The 12726-nt window shown below is 36.7% G+C and overlaps 1 protein-coding gene across 1 annotated transcript in view; it reads left to right on the top strand.

The window, feature by feature from the left end:
- LOC126768107 (acetylcholine receptor subunit alpha-like 1) overlaps positions 1–12726 on the top strand; it is a 294729-nt gene that overhangs the window by 206036 nt on the left and 75967 nt on the right. Inside the window, exon 3 of the mRNA XM_050486001.1 lies at positions 6610–6654. Coding sequence (XP_050341958.1) covers positions 6610–6654 — 45 coding nt within the window. The remainder of the gene's footprint in view (positions 1–6609; positions 6655–12726) is intronic.

Genomic DNA, 12726 nt, shown 5'->3' on the forward strand with positions numbered 1-12726 from the left:
GTATCTATTTTGACTTGGTGATATAGTTAAGGACACTTCAAGTTTTTAGTTAATATATTAAAGTAATACTGTAGAATTAAAAGTTGTATGAATTTATACCGCATATATCAGCCAACATTTGACTTATCTTAATACAATTGAAAAAGTAAAAAGAAAAACTTTTGGCTGACTTTACTTCATTTGATTTTTGATTTTATACGAGATACCTCGATGAAACCATGGGAGCATTTTACTAGTCTAGAACATGTTCTTTGTATCTGGAAAAATAAATATAAAATGGACTATCTCCAATATACATAAATTGAGATCATCCAACTTCCGGCTAAATTAACCGAAATTATATTGGATATTTTTTAGTTTACAAAATACTGTGTTACATACAATGATTTTCGTTACTCTAACAAGGCGTGTGCCGATAATGTCGGTCAGTGTATGAGTGATATATACGTATATGTATATAAAATTGCTTGGAATCAGATCTGGTTGACCTTCTGCACCTTAAGGTTATTCCCTGGCTTTGGTCTTGGCAAGTTGAGAGAGTATGAATTATTCGGTTACACCCTAACATACTTTCTTTCTTTATTGTTGTAGCATGATTTGATCTTTGCTTCAAAACGGGCCTCAGTTTCGGCGATCACCTTTTGATTTCGAAGAAAATTTCTCTTCATTTCGCAGAAAAATGCCTAAATTAATGTGAGGCAATGGAATCGATGTCAAGTGTTCCAAAGTAAACAGCTATCTCTACGATTTTCTCGTTTCTTCTCTGCAAGAAACTTGACATTCTCCGACACTAAGTCTACATCGGTCATACTTACTAATTAAGCGAAGGGAGCTCACAGTTGATGGCTTTAAAATTTCAACATTGTACAACTCTAAGATTTTAAGTGTTACATTCAACAGCCATTGCTCCTATACCCCGCATACGACCGCGATTACTGCCAAAGTATAACGACGAGACAAAATCCTCCAGTCGCTAGCCTGCAACACATGGGGAAGGACAAAAACATGTTGTCGGCAACATACAAGGCAATCGGCCGGGCGATCTTAAATTGCGCTGCATCGATATTGTGGACACAGGCGAATGAGCTTCAGGCGTTTCAAAATACAGCACTCCGAATGATTACAGTAAATACCGGATGTTTCCGAATAAGGAATTCTCTTGCGATATTTTCACAAAAATCCTGTATCAACAAAGTGTTGTTAATCCTTCACAAATCTGCAAAAGTTTTTCATTTCGATTCAAGCTAATTGATAATGATAAACTCAGAAAGATGTCGCTTAGATAACATCGATCGACAAAATGTTGGGTTCTGACTTCTTAAATTTCAGTTTCTCCTACAGCAAACATGGATGGCAAAATGTTTTTTCATTCAAGTTTGCCTTTTTAGAGTTTTTTTTCGTATTTCTATTAAGATCGCACCGGCAATTCATGCCCATTCCAGTTTCTCTCCTGTTTGTAGAATCAGAATTTGAGCATGAAAACAGAAACTCAAACACTTTTTTCTTGACAAATCCAGAGAACTTGGAAAAAGCGATAATAAAAGGACGCTAAAAGAATAGTAGTTTGCGATTAAAAATCTGTGAGCAAGCTCTTTATAAAGGAGTTTCATTCAGAATTCAATAACTGCACATTATAATTATTAAACGAAAATTATGCTAATTTCACCCATTCAATATGAGTATTGAAGAAAGATCAGCGGAAATACTGCGAATTAATACTTAAGCGAAGCAGATTTACATTTGCTGTGGGTTTGGATATTCATTACATTTTCAATTGAGCATAGGCTGAAATAAAATAGCAATAAAAAATATATAAGTAAATATGTCATTATCCTTTTCCTTGCAATCAATCAATTAATATAATGAGATTGAAGCATTAGCGCATAGCATTATTGATAAGCGCAAAGCAGACAAGACGAATTATGCGATTATTAGAGAACGATGCGCTAAAATGCCACAAAAATGCCAAGGAGCGTATTTCACAGAAGCAATAAGCCGCCGATAGATGCTTGAGTTTCCCCAATTGAATAAATTGGTTTGGAGTTAAGTGCGGGGAGCAGAGTTGCTGGGATGGCGAAGCGGCGAAAAAATTTAATTATCAGCAAAACTGATAATTATATGCCGCAACGGCTGTGGCAGTTAAAACAGTGCGGATACCACAAGGCATATATGTATGTACGCGCGCACACACAAAGTTCTATTGGAAATGAGGTGAAGGCAGCGGGCACGACTGCTGCGACAGTAAATTAAATTTATCATTTGATCGATTTAGTCCTGCTTCGATGGCTGCTAATGATGCCTCTGACGCCAGGCATATCTTTGCATTTGTGGTTAATGAAAAAAGGCAACGAGTGAGCGCTGAAAAAGTGCAGATAGTCAGCTTCGTGCTGGTGTGGGCGGTATAGTCTGCGTGGTGAAATGCGCCACTGTATGCACCCAAGGGAGCTGCGATAAAGTGGTAGTCATTAATGGATAGCAGAAAATATGCGCCAAGTGGCAGCGTTAAAGCATAATGAGTTGGATGAAAAAAAGAAAAAAATAAATAAATAATTAAACGAAGTTTCGCTTTTATCAGTTCACTCGGCATTTAAGCAAATGCATTGCATTGCGCGGCCTGCGTAAAACACCGTGTCGTATGGGCAACTTATAATTAAAGCGCGCGTTTCAAAGGGGTTCGTCAGAAGTAGAAAAATCACACAAAGTACAAGCTGCCAGCATAATCATTAACGACTCAGCTTGCCAGACTGCTTTCCATGTCTTTTTACTCTTTTTGCATTTGCTTGGGCGCTGCATGTTGTCAATAAGGCAGACCAACTGTCTCTCGCGTGTAAATTTAATGCCTGCTTTCATCCCTCTTTCCTTATTTAAATATTTCGCTTAATCGACAGTCGCTTTTTTCATTACTTTACGCATAACTTCAATGTAATTAAAACTTTTATGTGCCTTTTCTCACTTCTACTGGCATCTATAGATATGCTCTACAACAAAAGTCTGACCATAGTAAGTCACTTGACATAATAATTACTTGACATAAGTGGTAACCACTTGGCTTAGTTATCAATGAAACAAAATAAATATAAATTGATTTTTACTTTTATTTTGATCGATCACTTTGCATGGCAGCTACATATACATATGCTGTAGTGGTTCGATTTGAACAATATGCTCGGCGATTGTAGCCTTGTTGCCTTGTGCAACAATCTAAGCAAAATTTTGGAAGGACAGCTCGTCAATTAAAAAGTTTTCCACATAAGGAATAGGTTTTCATCGATCAGTTTCAGACTAAATTCATGCCAAAATTATGAATATGTTTGCAAAATTAAGGTCTGGGAATAAAATATGAAAGAAACGACAGAGAAAAACCGTTTTTTAGGGCGACCGTGTAAGGACGTATATGGGGGCTAAGGGAAGCAGTGACCCGATTCAACTCATTTTTAACAATAATACATACCAATATCAGGAAAGGATTCCCTCTTAATTTCATTTATATATCTCACACATTGACCGTTGTTTTAAGGTAGTAGTCTGGTAAATTGTGTTCAGAATATCGAAAAATTTTTTTGCTTAATTTCAAAGTACAATATCTTGAGAATATACTGTGGAAATTTCAGACAGAAATTCGAAATATTTCGGGAGTTATAACGAGTTCTCTAGAGCGCCTCGGAGTCATCTCTCTCGGTGTTGTTGAACTTTAAACGCGTTTTTCTCAAAACATTGTTTTTCTGGTCGGCCCGGTCCTAACTTTTTTTCTACGGAACCGATTGCTTTCAATTTTAACAGGCTGTTCTACACACTTATAATTCTCGTCTTTACTAACGAGAATTTTTTTAAATCCTAACATTTTGTTTTACAACACTTTCTTTGCTAAAATAAAAGGATTTTTTTTTTTTTGAAAATAGGCATAAGTTACCAGACTACTACCTTAAGTAAAAAGTGAAGCATAGAATCTTGGGTAAACATTTCCGGTATTTGAAGGCGTATATGGTTATGGTTCGATTTGGAGAATGTTTTGTCATAAGGTAGCACACTTCAACAACACTATTAGTGCAAGCTCTTATCTTGTTAAATGTAAGCATTATTTGCTTCTTGGTTTATATACTAGGTAGTGAAAGAACCAAATTCAAAATTGTGTCATATTGAAAATAGACGTGGTTATGGTCCGATTTTGTCTTTCTTTCCTCCAGTAACATATAATGTCAGAGGAATGTTATATACAGAACTTGGTTGAAATCGATGAAACAGATCTCGATATATGAGATTTCACCTAAATATGGTGGGTGCCACGCCCGTCGTCCAATTTTGAACCCGGCTCGATTAAAGGCTTCACCCATCATGTCGGGGGAAGAATTTAATGTCTCTGGCGTTTCCAGTTCTTTATCGCGCTTCTTAGTAATTTTTAACAATACCGTTTTAAGTGTCAATGGGTAGTGGACGGAGTTGTCATCCGATTTATCAATTTTACATTAGCAATAGGATTGCTTTTGAGACTTCTTGTAGGCGAATTTTGATATTTTAGTTTGAATGATTTCGGAATTACAAGGTGCGTTCTAAAGTAAACACGCGCCATCTATATGTCGACTGGTGCGTTAGAATCTGCTATCTGCCCGAAACATTTCAATTGATGAAATCAAGTGATGGTGGAAATTCCATAGAAATGTCGTGAATTCATCAAAAATCAGCAGAAATCATCATTGAAATTCATGGGAATGGAATTGAACATCTCCAAAACATCGATTTATCGCATTTTGACTGAACATTTGGGCTTACGAAATGTGTGTGCACGGTTTGTTCCGCACAAATTGACTGAAGACAAAAACTTGCTCAGAATCCAACATCCGAAGGACATCATTATTACCGATTATTTGACCAAAATATACATTTTTCGACTTCTTCCTTTTCGGAAAAATGCATTTGCCTATGAAATTAAAGCCTTATGCAGACGTAGAGGCCCTTCAAAAGGCTTGCACCGGCATACTGGTGGCCATACCGGCCAACGAGCTAAAACACTGGTTCGACATGCTTTTGGACCGTGCAAAAAGCTGTATTGAAGCAGAAGGAGACTATTTTGAATAAAATAAATAGATTTTGCCGAAAAAACTACTTGTTCTGTTTTTTTAAAATCCTGTTTACTTTGGAACACTTCTTGTATATGCTATGCATTTAATCTATATATGTTTGTTAGCCAATATCTGTCATATCTCGATTAATTTTGGATGATACATACAACTTTTGGGTGAACAAAACTACTATACTCTGTCGCAACATGTGTTAAGAGTATAAAAACGGTATCGAAAAGTTGGGTTAAAAGGGTTACTTTAATCAGTGTATCACCTTTGAAGGGAACAACAAATGTATGTTAAATAAAAAAAACGAATTTTACTAAAAAATATCTGGTACTATGCTAGGCAGCTAACTGACCTGTTAACTGGGTGTTTAGAACGCCCTTCATAAAAGTTCTTCATACAATATACAACCTATAAATACAATCGTCATCAAATGAGAAACTAGCTCACCAGGAAATGCTCAAAATCTTGCCTTAACCTGAATAGAAGAAAGTACTTTAAGAAGGTGAAAGAAGTTCAGAAGTTCTCAAGCCAATTTGCCTTGTTTTAGTTGAATTGAAGCAAGTGCACACACGAATTAAAAAACTAAATGGAAAATGTGAGTTCAAAATGCTAACGAAAATGCTTAAGTCAATATGGAAGTACACGCATAAGACTTACACACACACTCCCACATACACAGAGGTATGCAGCTGCAGTTCCCACTCATACATACATATAAACATATAATCTGTGAAAGCGTCAGTCTCATTGGAAAGTTGTAAAATTTCTCAAAAGTATGCTTTAACACCAAACCATTGCCCAAAGGGCTCTGTATATGTGCGTGTGCATGTAAGCGCACAGCTATACAATTGCTTGCAGTTGCCGTATTTGAAGAATTTTGAAGTTTTAACTACATATTTTCAATATTCTGAATTTTGCATTTCTTTTTTTCTGTGTTTGCGTGTTCTTTTCGTCAATTTTCTTTACTTTTTTATTTCTTTATTACTATTTTTTTACTACTATTTCACAATCTTTGTGTATCTTCTAGCTACACTCCACTTTCGGCTGATTCTTTCACTTAACTTTGACTATCGAATATCTTAAGAAATAAACTTTTATCATATTTCGCAAATTTAACAATCGGCTCCAATTTCCCTCGTACATATTTGCTTAACTGCAGTCTGTCAGGGAAAGTGCGTGCAACGAGCGGAGAAACAGCAAATGAAATCTTGTATTTTTTTAATCAACAAAACTTTATGCGCTCTGTATGTAACAGTTAATGTTAGTGCGGTTGAGCACAGCTTACATGGTTTCATACATACTTAGTAATCCTTCTAAAATATCTCTTGAAACTACATACTCCGATAAAGTGACAAAACAAGGTGTAACTTAAAGGTCACTACTTTTTTGGAAATGTTGACAGAACTTTTAATATAAGTTTACTATCATATGAAAGTAATTCGCTTCTATTAAAGTTATGTACATGCCATATTCTAAGTAATCTTTATTTCACCACAATATCTCAGTAACTAACGAAATTGTTTATTTGCTTTTCTACTTGCAGAATTTGAAAAATCAAATCATGACGACGAACGTGTGGGTGGAGCAGGTAAATAACCACGCTTAAGTGTTAGTTAAAGTATTTATGTTCGAAGATTTAATATCTCAACAGAAGCAGTTACCTTTTCCGAAAATTGAGTCTAATAGTTTTTGAATGGTTTTTGAAATGAAATGTGTTTATAACGAGTTTTTCAACAAGAACGCTGCAAAAGTTATTTCTGTGAAAGTAAAATCGATGTCATTATGTTTGGAATTCGATTTCTTTTGCATGGGCAGAAGTCCAGACGCTAAACCTAATTTTCGACGGTTTTCAAGCATAAATCGTCCGAGACTGCCGCAACTTCACGTTCAATATTTGTAAAAAGTTCATCAATAGTCGCTGGCTTGTTGGCATAGACCATAGAATTGACGTAGCCCCACAGGAAATAGTCTAACGGCGTCAAATCGCACGACCGAGGCGGCCAATTGACAGGGTCATTTGGTGAGATAACACGATCACCAAACTGAGTTTTCAATAAATCGATTATCACATTCGGTGTGTGGCTTGTGGCGCCGTACTATTGGAACCATATATTTTCCAAGTCTATACCATCCAATTTGGGCCAAAATTATCATTGAGCGGTAGCGACTCTCATTCACAGTAATGTGCCTGTCTCGATCATCATGGAAGAAGTACGGCCCAATGACCCCGCCGACCCATAAACCGCACCAAACCTTAATTTTTCGCAATGCAATGGTCACTCGTGGAGTACGTGTTGATTGCTGTTTGACCAATAACGCATATTTTGCTTATTGGCGAAGCAATTCCACCAGAAATGAGCCTCATCGCTAAAAATGATTCTTCGATGAAAATCCGGATTATTTTCAAGTTGTTGCTCAGCCCAATTCACAAACATAGGACGATTCTGGTGGTCAAGCGACTTCAGTTTTTGCCTCAATTTGATATTTTAAGAACGTATGCGAAGATTTTTTCGCAAAATTCGCCACAACAACGTCGCAGAGATGTCCAACGCTTGAAAACGACGTGTGAGAGACTGATTTCGGTCTTCCTCAATTGATGTTCTAGCGGCAGCAATATTCTCGACACTACGAGCACTTCTTTGCCTCACTGGTACGGGAACATTTTGTACTATGCCTGTGGATTCAAATTTTTCCACTAGACGTAGCGATCCTAAAGTTGAGGCCACTGACTCCGAATTTCGGTAGTAAATTTTATTAATTTCGACTCGTTCTGGATCTTATATCTTTTCATGATAACATGGTTAACCTTACTGAAGAGAAATGTTGAACGAGTGGGAAAAAATGTGGTATTATTTGCAGTCGTTATCGGTCGACTTTTGTGGCTTCGTTTTGAAAAGACCCGTTATAATGCCCGATTTGTGAAAAAAGATGATTTATTTAGAGTTTTATTAACAAAAAACTTTCCATTTGATGATTTTGCTCAAATTTCAGATAATTTTTATCAAGTCAACAGTACTGATGATGTTCAATTTAATGGTTGGGAATCCCATCGGTCCAATTTCTAAACTAAGTTCCCAAGTTGAACGAGTACTGCCCTTTTTTACACCGGAATTAAAGCAGAAAACAAATATTAATCATCGAAGATCATTTTATTGTTTTTCAAAACATTATCTATTAAGGTCTATACACTTTTTCATGCGTTTTAAACAAATTTTCGAAACACATTTGCCACTATAATTGAAGTATCTACAAAACATGATACCTGAACACTGAACACATCAACCGCCTCTTTAGTATCGAAAAACTAAGAGGCCAGCTTATTCTTTAGGTACGGGAACAAAGAGTGATCATATGATGCCAAGTCAGCACTATGCGGCGGATGACTCTTCAAATCGATGTTTTGTGTGGCCAAAAATGCAGTTGTTTCAGACGGTGTGTGAGAGCTCGCATTGTATTGGTGAAGAGTGATTAGTCTTCACCGGTTGGTTTTCCTGATTCCTTGAAAGACAACTGGCAAACAATGCTCCACTCATAATTTACTGTTCTTCGTTATTATGGTCACATAAAAAAAGACCACCATTTGCTTGGCGTCCAAACAACTTTTGTTGGATTCTTCTCATTTGGAAATACCCATACAGTCAGCTGCAGTTTTCGTCCGGGCTCAAATGCATAAATGCACGATTCTTCACCTGTCACTCTGTCATAACTACATATGTATGTATTGAAGCATCGCTATCGTATCTTTTGAACATTTTTCCAAGCCCATCGACATCAGTGTTTTTTGAGCGATTGACACATTTTGTGGATCAGATTTTTTTACGATCAAATGTTCATGCAATATTGAATCCCAACAATGTCTGTGGTTGTCTCAATCTCACGATATATTACATAACGACTTTGCAATATCAGTCTGCTCAAAGCATCAATATTTCCCAGAAAAAGAACTGATTTTGGATGACCTTCACGAAATACGTCTTGGACAGCTCTACGACCTTGATTGTATTCACCACACCATTTCATCATTGAAAGACTTACGCTTACGAAAATTCTCGTTCTGTAAGGAATATATTTCGCGCGCTTCACTCAACTTATGGTCAATATAATCTGCTACTACCTACTGAGCGTACTACCATCACCCATTTTGATAACCAGCATTCATTATTGGATCATATTCGACCGAATAGACCACGTCCAGCACGCAGTGCAGAAAATAATGCAGCCGAAGCTGAGATCTTAAATTGAAAGCGTACAAAATACAGCTTTTGCAAGTGTGGAAGCTGCCCGACACTCCCAAGCGTAATCACTTCATTCTATGGGCTCTTTTAAAGTTCCGACGTTTCCGAGCCAAATTCTGTTCAGCGATGGGGCCTATTTCTGGTTCAATGGGTATGTAAACAAGCAAAATTTTCGCATTTGGGACGAAGAGCACTCTAAAGGGATTCAAGGGCTGTCATTTCGTTCAGAAAAAAACAACAGTTTGGTGTTGTTTGCTGGCCGATGGAATCATCGGTCTTTATTTCTTCGAAAATGATGCCATGATAACCGACTATTTGATGCCTGAAATTGAGACTCGTGAGCTCGGGAGACTTTTGGTTTCAACAAGACGGTGCCACTTCCCACACATCGCATCAATCAATGGATTTATTGGGAAAGCACTCAGGTGACCAGACAATTTCACGGTTGGGCCAGTCAATTGGCCACCAAGATCCTGTGATATCAAAACGCTAGACTTTTTCCTGTGGGCATATGTAAAGGCTAAAGTCTTTGCGGACAATCCACTCAGGCTTTTGAGCATAACATCAAGCGTATCATCCGCCAGTTACCAGTCGAAATGCTCGTACGAGTCATCGAAAATTGGACTCAACGGATAGACTAACTGAGACGTAGCCGCGCCCAACATTTAAAAGAGATAATCTTAAAAAACAAATGCCAAAGAATGATCTTTCGAATGATAATAAACATTATCCGTAAAAGTTTAAATTTCTTTAAGAATGCAGGCAACTTCGAAATGGATTATCCTTAATAAGGATTTTGATATAATTCTAGGTCATAACTTAGAGGAGAAACAACAATTTTCTACAAAGCCTCGTTGAGATTACCCCAAGTACTTAAGAAGAGAAAGTTTATACCATATATTCTTAAATGGGAGTGACCATGCGCACTTTTCAAAACCTTAAAACCATCGTTCGAATCAAGTATTTTTAAAAACACTTTAAAATGTTTTTACTGAATTCAATATATACAGCTATGAAAGTTTTTACAAAAACATTTTGAATCCGTATCCATTGCAAAACCTAATATCATCGTCCTTTTCCATACACATTTTGCATATAAACATCGTCTGCAAGTGTAGAGTAGTTGACACAACCCCCTCCATACCAAACATTATTGATTTTTGACCACAAAGTGTTGGCAATTCGAAGCATTTTACCTCAATAGTTTCCCACAACTATCCGGCTACCCACTCACTTTAACATATTAACCTGGCTCGTAGCTGGTAATCGTTGCTAAAGCACAACATTCGCTTGCAGTGCACGTACTTTTGGCAACGTCTGTGGCCATTAAATGCATTCCACGGAAGCAGCGTTGCAGCAATAAGGCTTGATTTGGCGAAATCGGCGGGCACCGCATGTTACGATTCTGCTTACTCTTGTTTTGGCAATTGAAATTTATGTTGCAGCGCTAGCAATACTGCGCTCAGCCCAAAATTTATTGACGACACGCTCCCTATATACATATGTAGCTACAGTATTCGGGAATTTATTGTATCAAACATGTTGATCACAACTGCGATATTGGTTTCGATATTATGATTTAAGCGAAGATAGGTTTAAATTAATATACGAGTAAAAAGTATTTTCGCACTGTGGTTACAAATATTGAAATATTTTTTAAACAAAATTTCAAACTAGAGGTTCCAGTCTTTTAACTTGCTTAACATCAAGTCTACACCATCCAGTTCATTATCAAAGTCTGGTAGGTGATAAACGATCTCAAATTTCAATGACGATAGGGTACATTTAGATGTCACTGCTCTTTTCCTTTTCAAACAGAGCAACAATCTTATAGTCTGGCCTTTGCTACAAGTGCTTAAGTTCTCATAAGATTCTCAAAGTTCTTAAAATCGACTACCACGTGACCTGTTAATGAAGATTAATGGATATTAATGAAATGGAGGCACAGTTTTTATATCCAGACAAGAAAAAAAAAACCAAAAAAAAAAACTTTCTACCTCCCCCGACATTTATCGTCGACCATCCTCACTATTGATAAGACGTATTTTGTCAATAGATGTCGTTGAAGTCGTATATATCCAATGCTACCAATCACATTGTGTATGGTATGACATGTTGGATAGGTGAGATTTTAAGCTTCATTTTACCAAAAAATTAAATTCGGGGAAGTTGAAAAAAAGTTACAGCTGTTCAAAAATGAATGTACCACATGAATTGTCTGTGAAAAATTTAATGTACCAAATTAACATCTGCGATTCTTTGCTGAAACGAATGAAATCGAACCATTTCTGAAGCGAATGGTTACAGGAGACGTATCAAATACGACAATAATGTGCGAAACGCCACGAAAGGTTATGTTGAGTGTTTGGTGGAATTGGATAGGGACATCCACTATGAGCTGCTTCAGCCTGGTCGGACGATTGATTCTACATTTTACTGTCAACAACTGATGAGATTGAATATATCAATCGAAAAAAACGGCCAGAACTGATCAACAGAAAGGCCTTCACCTTTCATTAGGAAAACGCTAGACCACACACATCTTTGATGACTCAGAAAAACTGGGAGAGCTTGGCTGGGAAGTGTTGATGCATCCACTGAACGTCATCGGACTAATATTTACTTCGGTCAATGCAGAACTCCCTTGATGGAGTAAAGTTGGCTTCAAAAGAAGCCTGTGAAAATTACTTGTCGCAGTTTTTCGCTGAGAAACCAGACAAATTTTACACTGATGGAATAATGTCGCTAGCTAAAAAATGGCAAAAAGTATTCGACCGAAATGGTACATATTTGGTTTATTAAAGTTCAATACAAAAATTAAAAAAAAAGTTGAAATTTGATTAGAAATACGAAAAGACTTTTTCGACTACCCAATATTTTCTTAATAAAATAGGTAATATCTTTGAATTGTATATTTTGGCCTTGTTTTTCTGAATATTTGTATGCTTTGCTCATTCAACTCTTGAAGAAGAGCCCGTGAAGTAGTCTCGAGCGGTAACTATAATAAGTTATTTTTTTCACATGCTGTATACTCATTATTTGTTTTTTTGGACTTGCTGTGAAAAAAAAGTTTTTGAAAATAAAAAATTAAAAAAACAACCTGGGGTTATGGAGCTAACAGTGTCTGGACTTTAAGCGTCTTGTCTTGTATAATATATCTCGAGCTTCAAAATAAGCATCCCAAGCATATACCTTTACAATAATTTTGAAAAAATTCAACAGATTAGAGTAAACCAGTGGCGGATCCAGCGGGGATTTGAGGTCAAATACAAAAATATTTACAAAATAATGTCAATATTAAAAATTAGATAGCACAAGCCCCAGAGTGTAACCAACACTAAAATATACCCATGAGACTCTTAACTTTCGAAAAAGCCATAAAGAAAAGGTATTTCTCTTTACAGCATATCATTTTCAAATGGAAA

The sequence above is a fragment of the Bactrocera neohumeralis genome, chromosome 2 (assembly GCF_024586455.1).
Source record: "Bactrocera neohumeralis isolate Rockhampton chromosome 2, APGP_CSIRO_Bneo_wtdbg2-racon-allhic-juicebox.fasta_v2, whole genome shotgun sequence".
Lineage (NCBI taxonomy): Eukaryota > Metazoa > Arthropoda > Insecta > Diptera > Tephritidae > Bactrocera > Bactrocera neohumeralis.